The sequence below is a fragment of the Coptis chinensis genome, chromosome 7 (genome assembly GCF_015680905.1).
Source record: "Coptis chinensis isolate HL-2020 chromosome 7, ASM1568090v1, whole genome shotgun sequence".
Lineage (NCBI taxonomy): Eukaryota > Viridiplantae > Streptophyta > Magnoliopsida > Ranunculales > Ranunculaceae > Coptis > Coptis chinensis.
The window spans coordinates 28,274,800-28,299,807 of NC_141462.1; the positions used below are offsets into that span (position 1 = coordinate 28,274,800).

The following is a 25,008-nucleotide window of genomic DNA, read 5'->3' on the forward strand; positions in this document are numbered from 1 at the left end:
CACAATGGAAAACTCCATTAATGGAGTCATTTCCTCACTTTGGTTTCATTAAATCCTCCCCAAAGGGAGGAGTTAGCCAAAAATAATGGGAGATCAAGAACTAAAATAAGAAGAGTAAAAGAAAATAAGAAGAAAAAAAAGATGTTTATTACAAGAGTGGAGGAGACTCTATTAATAACTTACAAGCTTACCCTAGAAAATTCCAACTAAAACATGATATGATACGTATGAAAACTAACTATTAATAAAATGGAAAAATGAATGCAAAACATGAGTGCTCTCTCCATTCCCTAAAGAATAAGTGAATGCTCTCTCCACTTGTGAATACTCTATCCATTTCCAAATTTTTATTCTTTCTTTTCTCAAAATGCTCCATGTTTTGTGCAAATTGTATTTGACTCCACATGGAGCTAATAATGGAGAAGTCAAGTATGTGATGGGACCATGGGCTTTGACCAGTGGTAGGTCCATGTGGACTTTTACAACTTCACGTCTTTGCGTAGAACTCACCGTACTGATTGTTTTGACAGTTTACTTGTTGAATTCGGAGTCCAAAATCAAAAGATATGATCGTCATAAATTCTACGACTTTTTTACACCGTTGTCCTGATTTGACCCGAAAATGAACGATGTTGAGTCTACATGCTTTATTCTGACATTTTTTAGCTTCAAATGGGATGAGAGAGAAGACTTCAAGTTCAAACACTATTCTGTACAACACTTTCATGCTAAATTAAAATGCAGGTTTTGCTAGAATTTTATCGTTAACTACTGAAACCTGTGAAAACACGAAAATACAATTAATTTATATTTATTAAACACATAATCAACCAATATATAGTGTCTCTACGGGTTTATAACACAAGTTTGGGTGTTTATCAAATAACATTATTTGTACTCCGAGTTAGTAAAATTCTTAATGAGTAACACTTTGTTTCTAGCAAACTTCCTCTCATTGAGGTTTTCGAGTTTCTTCCACAAGCTAAAAATGGTAGTCTCTTGGGATACATGGTGGAATATACTATCATATCGTCAATCCACTATCGAATATACTCAATAACATTTCTATCAAGGTTGCTCCACTTGGCCACAGATACTGCATCTGGTTTTACTCTTCCATTTTCAATGAATTATGCCAAGTCTTTACAATAAAACAAGTATTCCATCTTGACTTTTCAAATAGCGTAGTTACTTCTATTTAGATTAGTCATACTAGTGTTTATAGAATGATCCATCTTCAACAAACTATTTCTACTCAAACTGCCTCTTGAGAATTTAATCAAACACCTTTCAGGCAAAGTTTAGAGCAACAACATTTGTGATTGATCTAACCACGGCTCTGATACTACTTGTTGGAGAAAATGATAACAATCGATCCCCGCTAAGATAGTTTGTATATGGACACTCTAAACTCCAATTGAAATCTAAGCTTTCACTACAACCAACAACCTTTATTATAAGAAATGGAATTAACTATTACAAAACAAGCAATAACAATATAAAGTAAAAGCATAACACAATGAGACAAGATTTATCGTGGTTCAGCCAATTATGTTTATATCCACTAGAGCAAATCTTTTTATAAGTATGGGAAAGAAGATTACAATCACTCCTATTAAATATCTCCAACGTACTAGATCTCTCTTCACTTATCTCTCTCCTTACAAGTTTTTTTCCCTTTGCAAGGGTTTCCTCTCACTTTTGGCTGCACTCAAAATTGGTTTCTCTCAAAAACTTATGTTACTAAAAAACCTAACTTTGGTTTTATAGTATTCTGAAATTTCGGCGAGCTACAAAATTTCAATTACATCTGACATGCCAATGTCGAGATATCATGTCCAAACGACATGATGAGGTCGTAGCAAAATCCCAGACGACATGGTGAGATCGTTGCTAACCTTTTTGGGTCGATGTGAGCAGATTGTTCGAAGGCTCAAATTCCAGTAGTATTTCTTCAACCGATGTTTGTAGATCGTGGGAGATCCTCAAAGCCGATCCCATGAGGTCGTTTCAGATATGGTGAGGGACCACAACAACCCCACCACCACCACCACCAATTTGATCTAAAAAAATGATATATAAAATGACCAATTTGAAACAAAAATTGGTGGTAGTATGTGATGTAGTCTACAGAAGCGGTTGCAATGGTGGATCGCTTTTGAGATTAAAAAAAAATAATAAAAAATAAATGTCTCTGATACCAATTAATATGAAACAAGGTGAAGATTTGAAAGAAATGATATGAAAATCCTTGATGGAATTAATAGAACGAAAGATATTCAAAAATTAGACGAATAAAAAAAAATTGAGTTTGAAGAAGATGAAAAAACAATTGGAGAAGGAAAATATTACTTTTGGGTTAATTTTTACAAAATCACTAATAATTATATTAAACTACAATGACTTCAATTCCCTATATATAAATAAGCCATACTTGATAACCAATAAACCTAGACATCTAAATCTAATCAAACTCGTAATTATAATCTATTCTATAAGGAAAAGTAGTGTGGGGCCCTATAGGTCCCCCCATCCGGCGGCTACAACTCTTCCTCCCATCTTATAACGTGGCGGATATGATCCAACCTTTTTTCAAATTGGTTCATCCAACTTGATGGAACAATCAACATCTCCCTCCCAACAAAGTCAACATTAGCTGTTGGGTCTGTTTATGAGCCTATTTCTCTATAGGATTATAGGCCAACAAAGCAACATTCTCTATGTGCTTGTGGTTTTGATCAACAAACGTTGTTGGGTCTGGGCCTCCACTATGGGTGAACCTTTATGGCTTGAAGACATGAGCAGGGGTGTGGGCTCACCGAGCATCAGGGGGCAGGCATTGTGGGTAGGGGTGGCGCGCCGAGCGTCAGGGGTAGCAAGTAGGCATGTCGAGGCATCGCCAAGTCGTAGGCACGACCAACCCCTAGTATTAAATACTACAACTGAACTTTGAAATACTATATCTACTATCTATATACTAAAGTAGAGACTTCTAAGAGATTTTTCTCTCTCCTAGGTGGCATTCTAATATGAGAGATACTTTTCTCTCTCCTAGGTGGCCTCTCCTAATGGAGTTGGGGTGACGTGGATATCTACTTAGCACTCTCTCATAAGAGTCCATCAATTGCAAATTGCTTAAAGCATTCCAATTCTTAATTCCTCAAAAATAGGAAAGAACTTCAAAAATAGGAATCCTCTTTCAATTTGGATTATTGTTTCCTAAAAAATAGGAAACATAATCTTATAAAATTGGAATTGCTTAAAGCATTCCAATTTCTAATTCCTCAAAAATAGGAAAGAACTTCAAAAATAGGAATCCTCTTTCAATTTGGAATTTATATAAATTATTTCCTAAAAAATATGAAACATAATCTTATAATTACCACCCACAAATTTTGTACGTATAGACTTTCCTTTAATGTTAGAATTAAATATCAACATAAACATATAAGTTTTTCGTTAACTGAGGAAAAATAAATATAAAAATTAAAGAATCTAAAGTCTTTGCATTGAATCTAATTTGCGATCATACTAATTGGTCATGTAATAACAATTACCTGATCGATTTACATTGATTTGTCATAATACAAAGCATTGGAAAAACCCTATGCCACAATAATGTGCAGTGATGATACGGATCTTTTTCTCTTCTCTTGGTTATATTGAAGGCATGACATGGCCAACAAAACTTACCTTAGTTTTTTTTTTATATATAAACTTACCTTAGTTGATCGATCGAAGTAGAAACAAATTATATTATTTCTTATGGCCTTTGTATACTCATTCCCATGAAGGGACATAAGCTCAATTTACTTACACTATAGTTTTATTTGATTTAACTACCTGTACCCGTTTATGACAGATCATTTTCTGTACCTGTTTACACCATCGGACCCAAAAATTGCTAGACTCCTTCGTGCCACTTCGACCCTTGATTAGGAACTTTTGAGAATTCACAACATAATTTCTTTGATATTAGGAAACTATCTATAATTGCCTCGAGAGTGTACAAAGTATGGGTGGTATGCAACTCGAAACTTAATTGAAGATGGAAACATTACAAATGAGTCTACTTTGATAAGGTATTCACTAAAATATAGAAGATAAACGTCTTCTCACGTCTGAATAATCCTTTCATGTTCTCATGTATAATGACTTGAGTGGTGACCTCATATCATGAAACTAAACCACATTGTCGTGGGATTTTCATCCACTGTTGATTGATTATTTCTTTTGGCTAAGAATAATCAGACGATACTAAGCTATAGCAGTTGGCATTAGATACCAAAGAACAAGAGTAATATGGCAGACTCTCCTAGAATTATTAACCTATTGAATGGTACTGAGCAAACACCCGCCCTTGGTACTCTTTCAAACACCTTGGTACGCTATGAGAAACTAGACGGAGATATTCAGCAAGAGTTAAAAGCCCATAAGCTGGACCATTTCTAAAGCCATTTAAGGGAAGTGGAAGGTTGAGTCGGTGATGCAAGCTAGCCGATCTTGCACCCTTAACAATCACCACAACACCATCAGCTAAGATCACTTCCTTCGATCAGTACACCGGCATCCACATCATGCTACAAAAACAAAATAACGTACACCAACATTAGCATTATGTACCAATGCCTAACAGCTATATAAAAAAAAAATGTGAAATTCCATCGAGATACATCCACTAATATACTATAATAAGGTTAAAATTAAAGTTTAATGCCGAATGGAAATTCACACAATTTTTTTTTTTAGGTGTGCCATTTTGCCTAATGTTTAGGCAAGAAGCCAAGAAGTATTCTCTAGGTTGATTAAAAAGATTATAATCATTGGGTCATTATTATACATGCAGCTTAGTATAGTATCAAGAGTTTTATAAGCTGATTAAAATTTAAGACTCGTAACTGATTGAATTGGTGTGGTTATATTGATTTTACCCAAACAACTCACGAGTTTAAGATGTGTTAATTATTATGAAAAACGCATATATCACAGCCCAATGGGAACTATTAGCAATCTTTTAAACTTCACGCCGAGAAAGAATGACGTGCAAAAACCTATTACTAATGCTTCACAAGTTAATTTTGCATATCGATAACACCTTTCGACATTGAATTATGGAAAAAACTACTGGAGTATAATGATATCTATCGTACTACTCACTCTCGAGTTTCTTTGTCTTCATAATTATTGATAAGTTTTGAAACTGGGTTCGTTCAGTTTGCTCCCCTTTCTCCACCTCTTCTGCAGATTTACAACCCGCCAAGAGGTCTGTCCGTGTTTCATAGGCTATGAGGGTGTGGTGACTCAATGGGGGTGTTAGTCCCCTTCTTGGCAAAACTCATAGGCCGGGATTTGCTGAAGTTAGCCTGTATTGGTGCTTGGCATCCAGCTAGAGTTTCATTCTCTATAGCTAGCTAGGCAAGAGAAGAATGGGTATCACTATTATACGTAGATGAACAAGAAGATATACAAGCTTGGAAAGGCTTATCATGGGTCACATGTATACTGCTAACACTGAGTACGATAGGACTAAAAAGGACATTATTCTGATGAGAGGTTTAATTTTCCCCAAACTTAATAATAAAGGGATGTTGTGCAGGACCAAAGAAGCATGTTGTTACTCTGAAACAATCATTGTTGAAGCAAATCTTAAGACCAGCCTTGGAGGAAATCAAGCTCAAATTCATACACTTAGAGTTTGACCATGGTAAAGAAGTCCAAGTTCTTAGCCAAGTCAAAGCTTAGAAATCACAGAATGTTGGCTGCCATTTTGTTTAATTCTAGCAGCAGTTTTGCGCGCTTAGTTTGTTTTTTGTTCTATGCTATGGCTTTGATCTTCAATGAACTTCTTTACTTTTTTTTTGTCATTTCTGTAAGGATCTAAATTTTTTAGCACAATGTGACTTATGAGCAATGGTATCCAGAATATCTAATATCGAAAGGTTACATTACATGTTCTAACTCTAATTAAGATATATCTAAACTATTAGAAAATTTATTAGAATTGACTTTGCCTTTCTATATACAACAATTATAGAAATGCTATTGTCAACTCTAGATTTCTACATATAAAACAATCATAATCATTTCATCAAAGGATCTAATAAGGAGGATCCATGAAGATATTGTTCTTCTATATTTTAAGTAAGCACTGCACCATTAGTAAAGAGATTAAGTAGTTCTATCAAAATTACTATGAAAAGCTTATAATGCATCCCCATCCTCTCCAGAATCAAATTTAGAGGTTACATCATCATGTTTCTAATGATAAAGATATGATATGGGACGACAGGAACAAACTTGATTAGGCATGAGCACAAGGAGGCCAAGATTAAGAGAATTATGAAGAAGATGCAATATAAGCTAGCTTCTTTAGTATTGAGGTTTACATGAAGGATGAAGAAACGATGAAGGGGGAATGAAACAAATGAATATCAAAAATTGATTGTTAAACGATAGGTTGGACAATAGTGGTGTACTTAAGAGCTACTCAGAGAAGTTATTTTGCAATGGATGGTAAGTAATCAAGATTAAGTCAACAATGTTCTCACGTTTTATCATAATTGATTGATTTAATCAAAGACCATGAATACTGAGTAGTTGAGAATGCTCCCATGAACCCAAGTCAGCCCATTTTTTTTCTCTGAGACTGACCCATCAGATTTTACAATAATTCGACATAAAAAAAAGTAAATCTACGTATTTTTTTTCAGATTTTTTTGCAGATTTCAATTGTTCTAACCCAAAATAGATAAAAAAAAACAAAACCCCTCCTTCCATACTCTCTTTTCAATTCAATTGTACAAAACACTCCTATCATCTCTTCAAACCCTCTCTCTTATTGTTTAAGCTTATCCCTTCAAGCCCTCAATTCATCAAGTAAATCAAACTATTGCAATAACCTTACAAACATTATTAAAGTTTCAAGTCTCTCTCGTACACACAAAAAACTCGAAACAATATGAATTAAATCATATAGTTCAGGAGTGGTCCTAAATTTTCAAACAATACACGCCAAGCAAGCAAGAGTTGAGAGATTCCAGATATCTTTCACAGTACCGTTGACAGATGACAGGGGAACCTCTTTCTTCCCTAGGGTTTCCTTTATCTCAATCAAACTTTCTTTTCAATTTCTAGATTAATTAAAATTCGTCGACATTGATCAAATGTTGCGTGTAAATTAGTAAACCCTTTTTTTGTGGTGGTATGGAAGATCACGAGGGTAACTTATTTATGCCGAATGGATTAATAATGTCTTTGGATAATAATGAAGAAGAAGAAAAAGAAGAAGAAGAAGGAGGAGGAGTTGTTGATAGAAAGAGATGGTGTATTGCTGAAGAGAGAACTATGGGCTAATGATGTTCACATTATGCTTGAGAATGAAGAGAAGATAATATAGGTGAAGATAATAAAATGCCTTGTAGAAAACATTGTCACAGACATATCTTTTAACCAACTAGGTGGTCTGCGGGGTTGTTATGTTTTTCTATGTTTCCTTGAGGGAGGTTCTTTTTTTTGGCTTTTGACATGAGCATCTTGCACTAAAATAACGAAGCTTATTAAAAAAAAGTTAGAAAACATTTTTTTATTGTATGACTTTTCTAACCAATAGTTCCCATATGTATAGGTTGATCATAAGATAAGCCAAAATCATCTTTTTTCAAGCTTTTGGAGGTCAAACATCATACTAATTAAGGCATGGTGTTATTATGAAAATCATTATATTGGGTGCTCATCATGGACTTATTTCAACATATGCTCTTTGAAACACTATGTTGGTTCTATACATTTTCCATGTCTATAACAAGTCCTTTGCTAGACCACTTGAGGTAATATTTATCACACATTTCAAGTCATTATGTTTTCTGCAAACCATGATGTTTGATCTTGCACCTTAACTATTTTGTACATATCAAGTTCTTTATCGCTTTTTTTCGGAGTTCTTCAAGAACCCGATTGGGAAAACTTTGTGTTAGCCTCTGGGTCCAGTCCCTATCAGGTCACTTTCGAAAATATATAACTTTAAAATCTACTGCTTAAAAACCACACACACACACACACACACACACAACCTCCCTGAGCAAGCACACTAAATTGTAAGAGTGATTCATTTCTCTCAGCAGGGATTTCTTTATTGAAAAGAGGAATGAGAAATAGTTCATGAAGGTTTAACTAATCTCCTTCTTATTTCGAGGACCACGTCATGTCATACTCTTCATCTTACTACCTTTATGATTAAACTGTTTGTGTTGTGCAAAAAAGGAGTTAAAATTGTAGTACGTAAGGAGAAATACAAATTAAAAAATAGTCCAACTAACTAAAATGTAAGTAAAAGAGTCCTTGCTATGTGGCTAGAAAGTTGCCACAATTAAGTCAATAGTTCTTTCATCACTTTCTTGAAAATTGTAAAATTTGCTCGAGATATAAAAGGTAAGGTAAAACTGAGCTAAGAAACTATTCACTTGCACTTAGAATGCAATAGGTGTTGAGAACTACATACGTGTTTGTTTTGGTTTCTATTATGGGAGTTCCAGATTTTCATGTTTAACTATTTAGTTTTATTTCGATATATAATGTTCATGTGCTTACCTGTGTAACCCCTTGATAGTGTACTTGCAGAGTTTCTACTCCCAATTCAATCAGCTCTAATATTGATCATGGATTCCACATATTCAAATTTAAAATTATACCTATTTTGGTTATCAGAAAATAGATTATAAAATTTTAAAATGCGTGCCATAATTTTATCATCTAAATAGACCCTTAATCAATTCCAGTATCCAAGTTTGCTTTTTGATCCATTTTTCTAATCTATGCAGGTCAAATAACTGATAGCAGTGAATATTCTAAAGGTAAGTTCTTAAAGATTTTGAACGAAAATATTCCAGGTGAGTGGTCAATTGTATTTTGTTTTCCTTAATCTTCATTTTCATTTGATGTGAACAATGGTTTTTACCTGATATCAATGTTTTTTAATACTTGGCCTGACAAGGGAAAAAAAAATGATTTAGGCTATGTTTCATGTGATTAAATGCAACAGAGCGACGATCCATATCTGCCAAAGAGATTAAGGATACAACAAGTGAACTATGGTAAGCTACCACAATTTTTCTCGATTATTTGGTTTCCGTCATGCACAATTGTTATTGCTCTTTCCCACATTCCATAGATATTTTGTTTTAAAAAGATGTTTTCTAAAGTGATTGAATTTGAAACAATTAGAAAATGAATTGAGAAGAAGAAGAGCAAAACAGTTAGCTCCAAGTCAAACAAAGCGAAGACAACACTGAAGAGGATCTCGAGCTTATGGGTAGGAATCTTTGCAAACTTTGTCAAGAAAGTCAGTTGCTCTACCTGGGGCCACTTCTTCCAAGAATTGTGAGTGAATCAAGGGCATCCCTTTGACAAACTATTTGAGGCTTTCAACGATTCTATTATGGCATGGCTATGCCAATACCCGATGCCCATTAACCAATGCCGACAGGTTTAGATACAATATACTAAAACTTCTGTATGAACTTTTGTGGTTTTGTCTCTCTATTATTTTATGAATCCCAAATTTAATTAGAGTTTCCCGCCATCTCCAAGGAACTATCTCGAAGCATATTGGATTCGTTTAGCAGAATGGGCAAGAAGACGAGTGTTTCTTCACATTAAAAATCGGATCACCTCTGTTCAAGGTGTGTTCTTCTCTATTTCAAAATTCCAATACCCTTAGCAGCATGTGCGTGTTCACAAGTTAAAGTGATATGAATAAAATATTTCATTTTTAATAGGTTTATTTCCTTATGATACTCCTTCAATATCTATCTTTAGTAGTCGCATATGAAATAGGATGAATTGATAGCGCTCAAAAGCTCCGAGGTGAAGGTAACCAACGTACCCCTTACAGGACCAAGCATCACTGTAGACTCCAGGCACCCAAAATGATCAAAAATCTGTTTATACAAGAAAGCATACTCTGTCACAACCCACATCCCCTCCACAACGACAAGACCTTTTCGATTACCACGAGAAGAACCTCCAACATGCTCACTCTGGGCGTCGGTCTCCGTATCGAACATGGCCCCTGACATAATGGAACCAAATGGAATGTCCCCGTGCTTTCTTCCGGGATATCAAAGCTCAAAAGAACAAGTGCAGTGGATTCACCACTCATTGAACCTCTACCAGGTGACTCAACGAACTCTCCATCTTTGTCCCCCGGTCCGGTGTCTAATGCCGAGCCATCTGCCGGATATGAAGCGAGAGAAGCGGAAGTGGGAGATTCGGTGGTTCCATCGTTATTTGGTGAACTCGAGGAGAAGACCCCGATGGATGGATGATACAAACTAACCGGCGGCTTCTTTTGGCCGATACCGGGATACATAGATACCCAACTAGAAAAGGAATGACTCGAGCTTAGGTCTGGCTGCAGGTTTCATCATTCTTTCTTTTAGCTTAGAGGGGAGTGGACCTTTATGTGCCAAAACTAACTCCTATTTATTGCACGAAAAGGGATGCCGCTCTAAGAGCAGTCCTACACAGGAGATGCAACAATGACAGCCTATAGGAGATAGTGTAGAGTAAGAACGGGGACTTGGACTCCCATTAATGAAAAAAAAAACCAAAGGGAAATCCTTCGTCTTTGTGGAGATACCCCGGAAGCCAGATCGGGAGAAACGGGAGGGTTCCTTCCTTTAATTAAGAGGAAAAACTAGAGAGAGGAAATGTGTCCTATTATGTTATGCGATATTACTTTTATTTCTTTTATTGTGCAAAATCAGACGAGACTAGATCTCTTAGGCAAGGAAAGATCAAGAACCGTATTTTCTCATACATATAAGACCATCCAGACAATAAAAGCTTGAGTCTGCTTTAATTCTAGGCTACAGACACAGTAGTTTTGATTTGCTAATGAACTTTTGAGTTATTGATGCAACTTAGGCTTTTTAATTTATATCATATCATCTGCACATGAAGGTGAATTCAATTGATTCATTAAATGCAATTAACAACTCTGAAATCCTGTAGTTTTTATAGGATTTAATTGCATGTGTGAACTGAGTAATTTGTATACAAAATTTGATTCAATGATATCATATATATTGATAAAATCATATTTAAAAAATTAGATAAAAAAAAGGAATACAAGAATAAGAAAATCGATAAAATCATATTTAAAAATTTGTTTAACATGCATTAATGTACAAGAGTATAATCAATTTGAAACTTTTTGAGTTTAACTTGATTAAGAGGATAACAAAATTTATAATATCGTGTGTACATTGTTCTGTGTATTTATAAAGCTATCCTAAAATCTTACTTTCTTTCCAAGGTTTCCGTTTGTCTAATTGGTAGAATTTCTAACAAGATTAAGTTTTGGGATTCAAGGTCGGATACTACGAAAATAAGGTGTACTATCAGTGGAGCAGTGGTTAATACATTGGGTGGACTTGCTGCAAATAATCTTGGGATAATCTCTAATGAAGCTCCTGCATACTCAGTTGTAATGGAATATCTTCTTCCAATCACTATTCCATTATTGTTATTTAAAGCGGATTTGGAACGTAAGGTACGATCAGAAGGGAAAATGTTGTTGGCTTTCTTACTCGGATCATGTCATATTCTTGCATCAATTCTGTGTCCTTTTTCATCATTATCAGTGGATGAATTTTTTGTATTTTAGTTTGTTCTTTGTGAGTGGGGGAAGAGTTGTAATGTGGTGTTACTAATAATGTAATCTATTCATATTACTCTTTGAAACCCTAAACCCTAAATCTTTCTAGTTGAATTTGCCAATTACGGTTATAAGATTAAATCTCACATATCTTTTTCAATCTCTTGCATATTTTTTGGTAAGGAATGGCTGTTGGAAGAGATTTGAAAGGCGGAGACAACCATGTTGTTGCTATTATTGGTGATGATGCCATGACTGCAGGGCAAGCCTATGAAGCAATGAACAATGCAGGATACCTTGACACTGACATGATTGTTATCCTCAATGACAACAAGCAAGTTTCCTTACCGACTGCAAATCTCGACGGGCACTTATCTCCGGTGGGAGCTCTCAGTAGGTTGCAATCCAGTACACCCCTCAGAGAATTAAGAGAAGTCGTCAAGGTTAGTGGTCATCCTTCATCCACACAAGCAAGTACATATGAATTTTGACTCATTGGAACTGTCTAAACTAAAATGCAACCGAGATATGCGGGGGAGTTCTGAAGCGGCTTTGGAGGGTCTGTGCATGAAATAGCAGCAAAAGTGGATGAATATACCCGTGGGATGATCAGTGGTTCAGGCTCATCATTGTTTGAAGAACTTGGTCTGTATTACATTGGCCCAGTGGACAGTCACAACATAGATGATCATGTGACTATACTGAAAGTGGTGAAGAGTACTCATTCACGTCGTCACTGATAAAGACTGAGGATACCCATATGCAGAAAGAGCTGCAGACAAGTACCATGGTAAACTATTTATAGCTAAGATTAGTAAGATTCCATCTAGAGAGTAAATTTTTTAAACCAACCCATTGGTTTTTCATTTGTAGGTGTATCCAAGTTTGATCCAACAACTGGAAAGCAGTTCAAAGGCAGCAGCAGTACTCGCTCTTACACTACCTACTTTGTAGAGGCTTTGATTGCTGAAACAGATGCAGATAAAGGTGTTGTAGCCATCCATGCTGCAATGGGAGGAGGGACAGTGTCACACCCCAAATTTCCAGAATATGTGCACAAACAATTATCATATATTGAAGTCAGTTTTCATAATCTTAAACACGAGCATGAACTTGGGTCAAAGTATGAGGTTGTACCTTTGTAAGTCTAGATTCTAATGGTTTTTGAATCAACACAAAAGAGTAAATATTTTATTTTATATGATTTTATTACTGCAGACTGCTCAGTTTCAGTCTAAATTTCTGCGTTAGACTTCAACTTAAATTTCAGTATGCAAAACGACTAGATATGAAATTTTACAAAACACGAAAGTTGTAGATATGCGTGTCTACAGTAGACAGGCGTTGGATTCATATCAAAAATATCAAAAACGAATTTTCTATGCTTAAATTACTAAGAATAGTTCTGAAATTCTGAAAATCAAAACCCTATAACATGAATCCAATGACTTCACATCATTCAAAACAATTGTAGGCCTATATAATATTACCAATCAATCAATAAACACATGGTTTACTCACTATCGTATACAAGTACTCCTGAACAGAACAATACCTATATATCAAAGCTAAACTTTTGGTGCCAGTAACTCAATATACCGAAAGTCTCTGATTAAACAAATAATTTCGATCTCAAAGTTCTATATCATTATAGATAATTAAATATGCAACTAATATAAACCATAGTAATAAATCAATTATATGAAAATAAGGTTTAGACTACTCACCCGAAATTGAATTTGCAAAAGAATACCCATATATGCTTCCTTTTCTCCAATCCCTTTTCTTCTTCTTCCCCTTCTCTTTATTTCTTTCAATAAAAAATATTCTTTTTAATAAAGGCTAGGGTTTTGTTTTTGAATAATGAGATTTTTACAGAGAAAATTCGCAGGTATTGTTTATTTAATGTTCTAAGTCTGTTTAAGTTAACCTATGGGCCTCAAATGGGTCTAAAAACACTCAAGCTCCATACCTATATGAATAGGTACATTTTAACAATATTTTCAAGCCCAAAATGATTCTAAAATACCCACACAAGTTCTAACAAACAATTCATGTAAAAACAATTTTGAAAAATCAACAACAACCAAACAAATTATAGAACAAGCTAGACTTCATAATATAATAGTTATTTTCAATTCAAATAATGTAATTTATGTTGTTTAAAAATTAGGGTTGTTATAGACAGGCTTGAATATGTTCCTCCGCCGCTTTCCCACACACTGCTTTGATGTTGGGATTGCAGAGCAACATGCTATCACATTTGTTGCAGGATTGGCCTATGAAGGCCTTAAGCCTTTCTGTGCCATCTACTCATCATTTTTGAAGAGAGCTTATAAGGGGGCATTTTTCATTTTTTAGTATTAGCTTCTTCTTTAGACATGATCTTATTGCTAAATATGGAGTTAATCTAGCTATGACGTAAATAAATAAATATTGTAGCTTATAACTCATGACAATGGGATAAATAAGTGACTTTTAAGTTCCATATAGGCTGAATTTTACTACTTCCATTTTAGCAATTTCTATCCTTGCAATGTGCAATCCTTCGTAGGCCATGAGCATAGAGTCATGAGTGTGGTCTTTATGTCATCTCTGTTTTTAGACTGTAATAGTTTTACATTGTAGGTTTATTATCTGTTTTTGTTTCTTTCATTTAGTTACATCCGATTGTGTAACTTCTTTAGTTATCATACATTGTACCAAGCATTTACTAAGAGGTTTAGTTGACATAACCAAAACAAACATGTTTACAACATTTAGAGTTTTGCATTCAAAGGCTTTCAGAGGTAGGAGAGGGTACATTCAGATTTCAGCATTCAGAAGCTAAAAAAACCAAACTGGTCCCTAACTCTAAATTTCAGACACGCCCACAGATAAATGAGAAGCACATTGCATTCAAGAGGCTAAAAAACCAAACAACCTTTATCTCTAATTTTCTGACACGTCCACAGATAAATGAGACAGTATTCACAACAACATACCCTTCCAAGTGACTAGAGAATAATATCACAACTACAATTATATTCAGATGACAAACATTTGTGTGGTGCAAATGTGACTTATCTTAGCCCAACCCGGTCTCAGAAATAACTGCCTCAAGGACAAGCTCTTAAAGTTGCATCTACTTTGAAAGACTATAAAATTCAGCTGTCGTTAGGAGATTCAAAGCTAAAGGTCCTGAAGAGGCAGAGATGGTGGCGAGTGAAGTAGCTGTTTTGCTGGCTTGCTTTCTAGGCAGATATAAATTTGTGATCCAAGGAAATTGTGAGGAGACTATACAGACTCTTAATGGGGGAGGGTGCAGGTGGAGTCTGAGTGCACTACATTTTGCTGTAACAAAACTCTCAAGTAATCTAGAGTCGATAATGTTTAGTTGGTTGAGTCGGACTGTAAATATTGATGCTCATCAGTTAGCTCAGTGGGCAATCCACCAACTACCTATGACAGTTCTGCCAATGTGTATGGTGGAGACAAACTTTGTTCCTTTATGGTTATAAGGCTTAATGAATATATGGAATGGAAAGGTTATCGAATAAAATATATATAGAATTCAATTGTCATGTATAACAGTTTCCTGAAGTAGTCCTAAGTACAAGAAATTAATGGAGCAAATGTCAATCTCCAAAGCAAGTAACCTGAATGATCAAATTGACTTGGAAATCTAAAGAAATTACATTTTTGTTGTGATAACTATTATTTGTCTCAATACTTCAATATTGCAAATGGTGCAATATGGTGTACAAACAAATATTTATTGTCACCTATATCATGATATTCATCTAGATTTGAAATTGACATCGATTTGTCTTTTGCTGCTAGCCTGCTACTAATGCATTAGCCAGAAAAAATGTACGCATTACACTTACTAGATCAAGGTTTGAAAGCTTGCAATCTCTTAAAAAAAATAGAAAAACATAAACCCTTCAAACAAAGTATACAATGAATCATTAGCTATCAATATACATATATTATTTATTTAAGTGGACTTTAGGTTTTTGAGTAATTAGTTATCTATGTAACAAGTCCGGCCATAGACCGGGCCAAATGGCTAGTATTTATCAATTGATTTCCAATATGTTTAAAAAATTGTGCACCAAAAACCCAAAAAGAAACTTTTTACTTCAAACAAAATATTTTAAAGATCTCGGACGTATACCCGGTCCAAAATCTAGTCAATACTATATCATTGGCGCAGGTAGCAATGGTAGCATAAACCATGGCCCAAAATATCGCCGAGATATCCGTATCTCGACGATATATCTCGATAAATTGGTACACCGATATCGATATTTCCGACATATATCCACCGAATATTGAACCCCTTTTTTTCCGAGATATATCGGAATTTCCGATATGAAAGTTTATATCGCCGATATAATTGATATTTCCGAGATAATCGATATATATCAGTTGACTTTTTGACCAATTGTTAATAATTTAATATTGAAATTTCCGAAATATCTGATATATTCGAGATATATCGGCGAGATATACGATATTTTAGAAACTTTGGACTGGTCACAAAAAAAACCGAGATATCCGATATATATCAGTTTTTGGGTACACCGATATATTAACCGATATCGAAATTTTGGTCCTTGGCATAAACAATATTGGCATATAAGCAGAAGTAATACTAGTGCAAGAAAGAGATCCCAGCAATACTGTCTTCAAATAGTTTTTTCCACGTCAGCTTTTTTTGCTTTCGGGAGCTGTTGGGATGAGTTTCATTACCTCGGATAATTGCTACTCGTCCTAAACTACGAATTATCATTTCTCGATCACCCCCATCAAAGTATGAATCGATCATCAAATCATCAAGGTTACCACGATACTACAAAGGATGAAAGGACTAACTGAATAGACTAGCAGTACAGCAACACATCATGAACTCTATGCATGGGGTCTATTAATATAGATCACCATCTACAAAGCAATCATACGTTTAGCTACCTATAGATTACCATCCTAAAATCCAAAGTACAAAATTAATCCGGTCAGAGAATAGGCCCTCTGCTCCAACTTTATTTACGTGGCAAATAGTTTCCCCACACCCAAGAGTATGTAACACAACACGTGTCTTCCAACCTGGCAACCACAATTGACATCAAGCAAAATGTCTATTTTTTCCATAGAAAAAGTGGAGGAGGTATTAAAGCGCAATGGAATCGGGTGTCCTCGCCTTGTCTCTCTCATTTACTATTTCTCTCTCTCTCTCTCTTTCATCTCCTCATTTTCCTCGCGATCTGCAAAATAATATCCCCGTCTTGCATAAAGCTCAAATGGCTAGCAAAGAAGAGTACACTTTCAAGTAATAAACAAACAAGAAAAGATGGCGTTATCTCCACCACCACAAGCTTTAAATCAGGTGTGTTTTATTTCTTCTTATCATTCTCATGGTCGTTCTAAAGCTCAAATGTGTTTAAAAAAGATTATAGATTTTATCTCAAGTGAGAAAATAAAAGTTCATGATAAACAAGTAGAAGAAGAAGTGAAGGTTGTGAGTTATGGAAAAAGAGGGTGTGGTATTGATTTGAACTTGAGACTAGGTCCTTGTTTGGAATTATTAAATAATAAAGGTCTTAGTGCTTGTAGTGGTGTAGGTGAAGATGATGTTGAAAAGGTTTGTGATGAAATCTTCACCACTAATAATAATACCTGTACTACTGCTACTACTTCAACGATTGTTGATAAGAGTTCTGAAGGTGAATACGATCCCCAAGAAGAAGAAGAAAGAGTAGTAGTTCTAGTTGACAGTCAAACAGGAGAAATAGAATCGTCAGCCATCACAAATAATAATCCCTCTGAAATCGAGATTCAAGAAACTCAAGAACAAGTTAAGCTTCTAGAAGTTGAAGAAGAAGAGAGTAAGTTGTCGAGAAAAAAAGAGGGTTATCTTGATTTGCTTGTTGAAGCGGCGAGACTCATTTCTGGGAACTTTGAAAACGTCGACGAGGAAATGAAAGTGGAAACGAAAGTGGGTAATGATGATGAGAAGAATTGGATGTTGGAATGTTACGATGATTTCGAGGATATATCTCCAGTGGTTAGATCGAAAAGAGGAAGGACTCAAGTATTGCCTTATAGATACAGAGATTCAGTTTTGGAACCATGGAAAAGACTCACTAAACAAAGGTCATCGAGGGTTTGTTCTAAACCTGCAAGGATTAGATGAATGAACATTGTTTTTCAAGATCGTGAGTTTCATGCAGTTCAAACTTGCGATGGTCTCTGCTGAAGATATTTATTTATTAGTTGTTGGAGTCTGAAATTGGAGGAAATGTCATTACTAAAATGGGGTGTTTTTATTTGCTTAGATGTTATTAATTATTGTACCAGAAGGTTATTAGTTTATTTAATGATGATTGGAGCAGAAATGATGAGGAGGTGGTTCTTTTTTGTCCTTTTGATCCATACAAGCTAGGCATACACTGATACATTAAGTGTACCTTCAAGGCTTCAGCTCAGTCTCCACGCGTTCAAGGTACATACTTAACTCCTGAAGAACCCTCGTTTCACTCATGTTTTACAGTATAATAATAACCTCGTCCTTTTTAAGTTAAAATAGGAATAGATTCAGGATAGTTTTTGTCTGTCTTAGACTTTTAGTCGAGGAGTACTCTTAGTTGAGTGTGGTTTAAAGTCAGTGTGCATTATTGCTGACTGCCTTTTCTATTGTTGTTCATTTATAACCTCAAATCCCGAAATTAACCTTGTAGAGTTGTATCGGTTCAGTCGTTTAGAAATTAAGAAACAAAATATGCACCAAGCTCCTTAATTGCCGCCAATATAGCGCTTTGCTGGTGCGGATATCCATATGTGATATTGCATTGTTGCCAAATGCCTGGGTGTTCAATCAATGAGTTCGCAAGTGTACACTGCGGGTCAGATGAATTGGACAGCTGGATTTTGATGGTTCAACAGTACAATTAGGAGATATCTTGAGTATCTCAAGATGATCGATGCGGCCATGTGGTTTTAGCATAACTGATGTATTGTAAGTGATGTCAAAAGATCAACCTTGTAAACAGAAACTAAGTTGTATGCATGGTGGAAGACTGGAAGTGTGGAACCGTGGAGGAGAATGTTAGCTACTTAGCTAGAGACCGTAAATTTCTTCCATTTTGTGTCTTTTTGATGGCTTCCTCATTAGTCCAAATAAACTCCAAAGTCCAAACACTACGAAAGTCTTGTTGAGTCAGCGCCTTTTTATTCTCAAACAATTATGAGAAATTCTGTCTGGACTTTGCTAGACTTTAATGGCGCATCAAAGTGTCAGACAGATATATTTCAAGTGAGATGACATTTTAGTGGAAAAACATATCCTATCTACTTCAATATGTTTTCTGCTGAAGTGCCAATTCTATCGATCTCAACAGATTACATTTACCGACGTGGGGCCTTGCAGGTAAAAGTTCACTTACTACTGGTTTACCAGGGTTCTAATCCCTGCATTCCAAAAATATAGTTCGTGTGTCTTTTATCTTTTATCAAAGTCACACTGGCCGGAAGCTGAAGCTAAAAACTATTGTTTGATTTTGCTCTCGATCCTCTTCTTTGAAATGAGTTCTGTATCCTAAATTCCTTTTCAGTAACCCTTTGTATCAAAACATGGAGGGGGAGGAGTGGAATCAGAGAAAACTTTCTTATTACTTTTTCACCAAAACCTATCACAAAACCGTAAGGTGCTTACTGCTTAAATTTGTGTCTCCTACAAAAGTCTTGCAAAGTCAGCGAACTTTTTCTTCCCAAACAATTCCGAGAAATTCTGTCTTGGCTTTGCATGGGTTTTATCCTATACAAGGTCACCACTTACCACTAGTTGTCTCCTTGGTACAAAAAGCTAGCCTTCCTTTCAAAACCCCATGGGGGCATGGTAGTATGGTACTCACACAAAAGTCTAGCCTTACAACAATACAACCATAGATACAGATTCGTCAAAAACCTCAATCTCTTAACACAAATTTTCAGTTGACATTTTCTAAGTACACCAAGAAGGCAAGAGGTGTCGAAAAGTTGTAAGGTTTCGGTAAATATTTTGGTGGAACTCGTAGTAACCAACAATTGCTTATATCAGACAAACAACAACGACTCAACTGCAATTTACTATTTCTTTCTTTTTTTGGTAGATAAACAGGGTTTTTAGAGAGGTCTCTTACCCTTTTTCATAAAAATCAAAGAGTTGATTACATCCTTGCATATTTCTTGTCTATTGCATCTTCATATATAATTTTCTTTACATCTTCAGAGAATGAACTGAGTACAATCTCAATAAAACTAAGAGTGGGAATATTAACAGCTAGTGCATCTGCTAACCTATTAGACTCTCTATAAACATGTTCAATTTACTATTCCGTGAGGACAATCTCTATGTTGTGGAGAGTGGAGACATTCATTTTGAATTTTCTAGTCTCACCAAAAAAAAAAAAAAAAATGTATTTCAAAGTGTCAAACATTGTCTAAATAAACCGAATATTGTAAAGAAAATTCAGAAAGGTTATAAGTTTCGGTTTGTTGATCTATAATGCGTCAGGACTCAGGAGCATCTTCACCAAAACTTCCAAGTTAATTCCAAGAGATATTTTTATATTAGAGTAGTCAAATGTTTTGGTGACTGGTGTCTACGAAATTTGATGGTTTTGTGTGGCGAAAGTGAAAAAGGTGAACTTTTATATATCTTTATATATATATTATAGCTCTACCCTCTTCAATTGGGGAAGCGTTTCTAAAGTGTCCACGTGTCAAGGCTAATTAAGAAAAAATAGGAGATAAAATAGGAAACAAAGATTTATTTTTATCCTTAGATATATATTATAACTATACCCTCACAAAGACTCCAATTTTTTTTAAACTCTATTACTAAATATAAAAGCAGTTTTTTCTAAACCCTATTACTAAATATAAAAAAGTAGAATATAAATAAATAAACAATCACATCTGAGTTTTACATACTCTCTAACTTTTTCTAAACACTATAGCTAATTATGAAAAAACAATCACGTCATTAGAGTTTCACAAAATCTCCAACTTTTCCTAAACAATATAGCTAATTAGTTAAAAAAAAAAATAATAAACAAAAACTAAATTGCTAAAAACAATAATTTCCAAAACGATTTTTCTAAAATCCTTTTCGATTTGATTCGCCATCCATTTTTGTGTGATTTAGACATTTATTCATAGTTAAGGATTCAAAAATCACATTTGAAAACCACAATAATTATGACATATTCCAATTCTTTGTATATATATATATATATTAGTTACACCCTCACCAATCTATTTTTTGGAACACTCGCAGGGACTCCAGTTTTTTCTAAACTCTATTACTACTTATAAAAAAGTAGGATATAAATAAGAAAACAATCCCATATAAAGTTTCATAGAGTCTCTAACTTTTTCTAAACACTATAACTAATTACGAAAAACCAATTCCATCCAGAGTTTCACAAAAACAATCCTATCTAGAGTTTCATAGAGTCTCTAACTTTTCCCAAAAAATATAGCTAATTACGAAAAAAAAATATGAGACAAAAAAACTAAATTGCTAAAAACAATTGTTTCCACCGAAAACAATTTTCCTAAAACCCTTTTGATTTGATGCGTCATCCACAATGGAATTTCAACATTTATTCATAGTTAAATATTCCAAAAATTACAATTCTGGACACAATAATTACGGCAGATTCCAATTAAATTTATAAATTTATAAATTTTCAACACTATATATATATCACAATTCTGGCCACAATATATATATATATATATATATATATATATATATATATATATATAATTTTCAGTTAAAGTGGACGTTGGGCTTAAATAAATTATATACCAAATCAAAACAAATTACATGTGAAAAATTAAATTATACAAAAAATAACATCACAAAATATATAATAGAAAATAGAAAAAAAAAAATAACGGCAAAACAATAATGACAAATATTTCAAAATATATATAATACTAAATGAAACTAACGTCAAAGAACAATTAATGGGGAACCAAAAACTAAATTCAAATGCATCGAACTAACCTCAAATAATATTTAACCGGAAATCGGAAACTGGATGCAAAATGCAAGCATATATATATATATATATATATATATATATATATATATATATATATATATATATATATATATATATATATATATATAATTTTCAGTTAAAGTGGACGTTGGGCTTAAATAAATTATATACCAAATCAAAACAAATTACATGTGAAAAATTAAATTATACAAAAATAACATCACAAAATATATAATAGAAAATGGAAAAAAAATAATGCAAAACAATAATGACAAATATTTCAAAATATATATAATACTAAATGAAACTAACGTCAAAAAGAACAATTAATGGGGAACCAAAACTAAATTCAAATGCATCGAACTAACCTCAAATAATATTTAATCGGAAATCGGAAACTGGATGCAAATGCAAGCATTAAACTAATCTTAAAAAGTAATTAATAGAAAATCGGAATATGGATACAACTGCATTAAACTAACCTTAAAAAATAATTAACGGAAAATCAAAACTTGGATGCAAATACATCAAACTAATATAAAAGAAATAATTGTCGGGAAATCGGGAACTGGATGCAAATGCATTGAACTAACCTCAAAGAAAAATTAATTATAAATTGGAAACATGATGCAAATGCGTGGAACTAATCTTAAAGAATAATTAACGGAAAATCGGAAACCGGATGCAACTGCACTGAACTAATCTTAAAAAATAAACTAGATGCAAATGCATTGAACTAACCTCAAGAAATAATTAACGGGAAATTGGAAATTGGATGCAAATTCATTGAACTAACCACAAACAATAATTAACGGAAAATCGAAAACTAGATGCAAATGCAACCTTATCAAATAATAAACGAGAAATCGAAAACTGTATACAAATGCATTAAACTAATCTCATAGAATAATTAACGGGAAATTGGAAACTGGATGCAAATGCATTGAGTTGACCTCAAAGAACAATTAATAGAGAATTGAAAATTGGATGCAAATGTATTGAACTAACTGCAAAGAATAATTATTGAGAATCAAAAAATGGATTCAATTTGCATTGAACTAACCTCAAAATATAAATAACGGAAAATCAGAAACTGGATGCAAATGCATTGAACTAACCTCAAAACATAGTTAGATTATATGTTGTAAGAATGTCTTAATAAGTATAGTTTTGCATTTAAAATGGTGTTTATTTTATCTCTTTCTGTATGACTGGTAACTCCTTATTATTCAAGTAGCTTCAATATATATGAACTTCGCCTTATTAGGCAACCTTACAAAACTTCAATCAAATTTATATTATTAAACAACAAAATGAAGTTAAAGGGTTTTATCAAAGGTGAGTTTTTTTTTAATGGAGAGTGAGGTTTTCACGTTATAAGAAATTTGGATGAGTGATCAATATAATATTAATATATAATAGTTATGCATATTTGCAAATATCTTTTAGAATAATTAATATAATAACACCCGTTCGTAGATAATCTTTGCAGATTCCACATAGTGAGTCATGCATAATTTAAAGAATAATTAATGAGAAATCGGAAACTAGATAATCTTTGATGATCCCATATAGTAAATCAAACATAATTTATTTTTTATGTCATGTTTGCAAGGACACTACAGATGGATCAGTAGAAGTTGATACCACATTGGATAATTAAAAGAAAACCGAAAATTGGATTCAAATACATAACTGAACTCAAAGAGTAATTAACGGGAAATCGAAAACTTTATGCAAATACAATAAACTAAACTCAAAAAGTAATTAACTAGAAATCGGAAACTAGATAGATGCAATTGCATTAAACTAACATCAGAGAATAACTAACGGAAAATTAGAAATTGGATGCAAATCCTTAAAAAATATTTAACGGAAAATCGTAAACGGTATGCAAATACATCAAACAAACCTCAAATAATAATAAATGGGAAACCATAAACTGTATGCAAATGCATTGAACTAAACTCAAAAAATAATTAACAGAAAATTAAAAATCGAATGCAAATGCATTGAACTAATCTCATAGAATAATTGGTGGGAAATCAGAAACTAAATGCAAATATGCATTAAAATAACCTCAAAGAATAGTTAACGGGAAATCAGAAACAGGATGTAATTGCATCGAACTAACCTCAAAGCATAAATAATCATAAACTAGATGCAGATGTATTGAACTAACCTTAAAGAATTATTAACGGAAAATTAGAAACTAGATGCAATTGCAATGAACTAATCTCAAAGACTAATTAACAAAACATTGAAAAAGGGATGAAACTACACTGAACTAACCTAAATGAATAATTAATAGGAAATTATAAATTTGATCTAAATGCATTGAACTAACCTTAAAAAATAATTAACATGAAATCAGAAACTTGATGCAAATGCATTGAATTAACCTAAAAAAACAATTAACATAAAATCGAAATGGATACAATCAGTATTGAACTAACCTCAAATAATAATTAACGGAAAATTATAAACTGGATGCAACTACATTAAACTAAAATTATAGATTAACTAACGAAAAATCAGAAATTGGATGCAAATGCATTGAAATAACCTCAAAGAATAGTGAATTGGAAATCGGAAGCCGGATGTAACTGTATCGCACTGACCTCAAAGCATAAATAACTAGAAATTATAAACTATCGAACTAACCTAGAAAAACAATTAATGGGAAATCAGAAATTGGATGCAGATGTATTGAACAAATCACAAAGAGTAATTAACGAAACATCAAAAATTGGATGCAACTGTACTTAATTAACCTTAATGAATAACTAACGAAAAATTATAAAGTGGATGCAATTGCACTGAACTAACCTCAAATAATAATTAACGGAAAATCGGAAACTTAATACAGCTGCATTGAACTAACCTCAAAGAATAATTAATGAGAAATTGGAAACTGAATGCAACGTACTACATTGAACTAACCTCAAAGAATAATTAATGGAAAATCAGAAACTTGATGCAAATGCATTGAACTAATAACCCTAAAACATGTTTGTATTATATGTAGGGGGAATAAATGTCTCGACAAATATAGTTTTGCATTTTAAGTAATGTTTATCATAATTTTTTTTATTATGATTAAGAATGTCATGCTATTCAAGTAGCTTCAATATTATCTTCGTCATATTGGGCATTCTCACAAAACTTCATTCAAACTTTTATTATTAAACCTAACAACAAAAAGAAGTCGATGAGTTTTATAAAGGTTTTGTGCTTTCTTTTTATAGAGAGTGGTGCAAGAAATTTGAATGACTGATTAATATAATTTTCATATCTCATAGCTATGCATAGTTG

The 25,008-nt window shown here is 33.6% G+C and overlaps 1 protein-coding gene and 1 pseudogene across 1 annotated transcript; both read left to right on the forward strand.

The window, feature by feature from the left end:
• The first annotated feature begins 11,841 nt into the window (after positions 1-11,841).
• On the forward strand, positions 11,842-14,017 carry LOC147486949 (1-deoxy-D-xylulose-5-phosphate synthase 1, chloroplastic-like; annotated as a pseudogene).
• A 2,451-nt stretch (positions 14,018-16,468) lies between these two features.
• LOC147486950 (uncharacterized) lies at positions 16,469-18,036 on the forward strand. The gene has a single exon (XM_086572706.1). The coding sequence runs from the start codon at positions 16,992-16,994 to the stop codon at positions 17,832-17,834; it is 843 nt and encodes a 280-aa protein (XP_086428832.1). The 5' UTR covers positions 16,469-16,991; the 3' UTR covers positions 17,835-18,036.
• Positions 18,037-25,008: the final 6,972 nt, after the last annotated feature.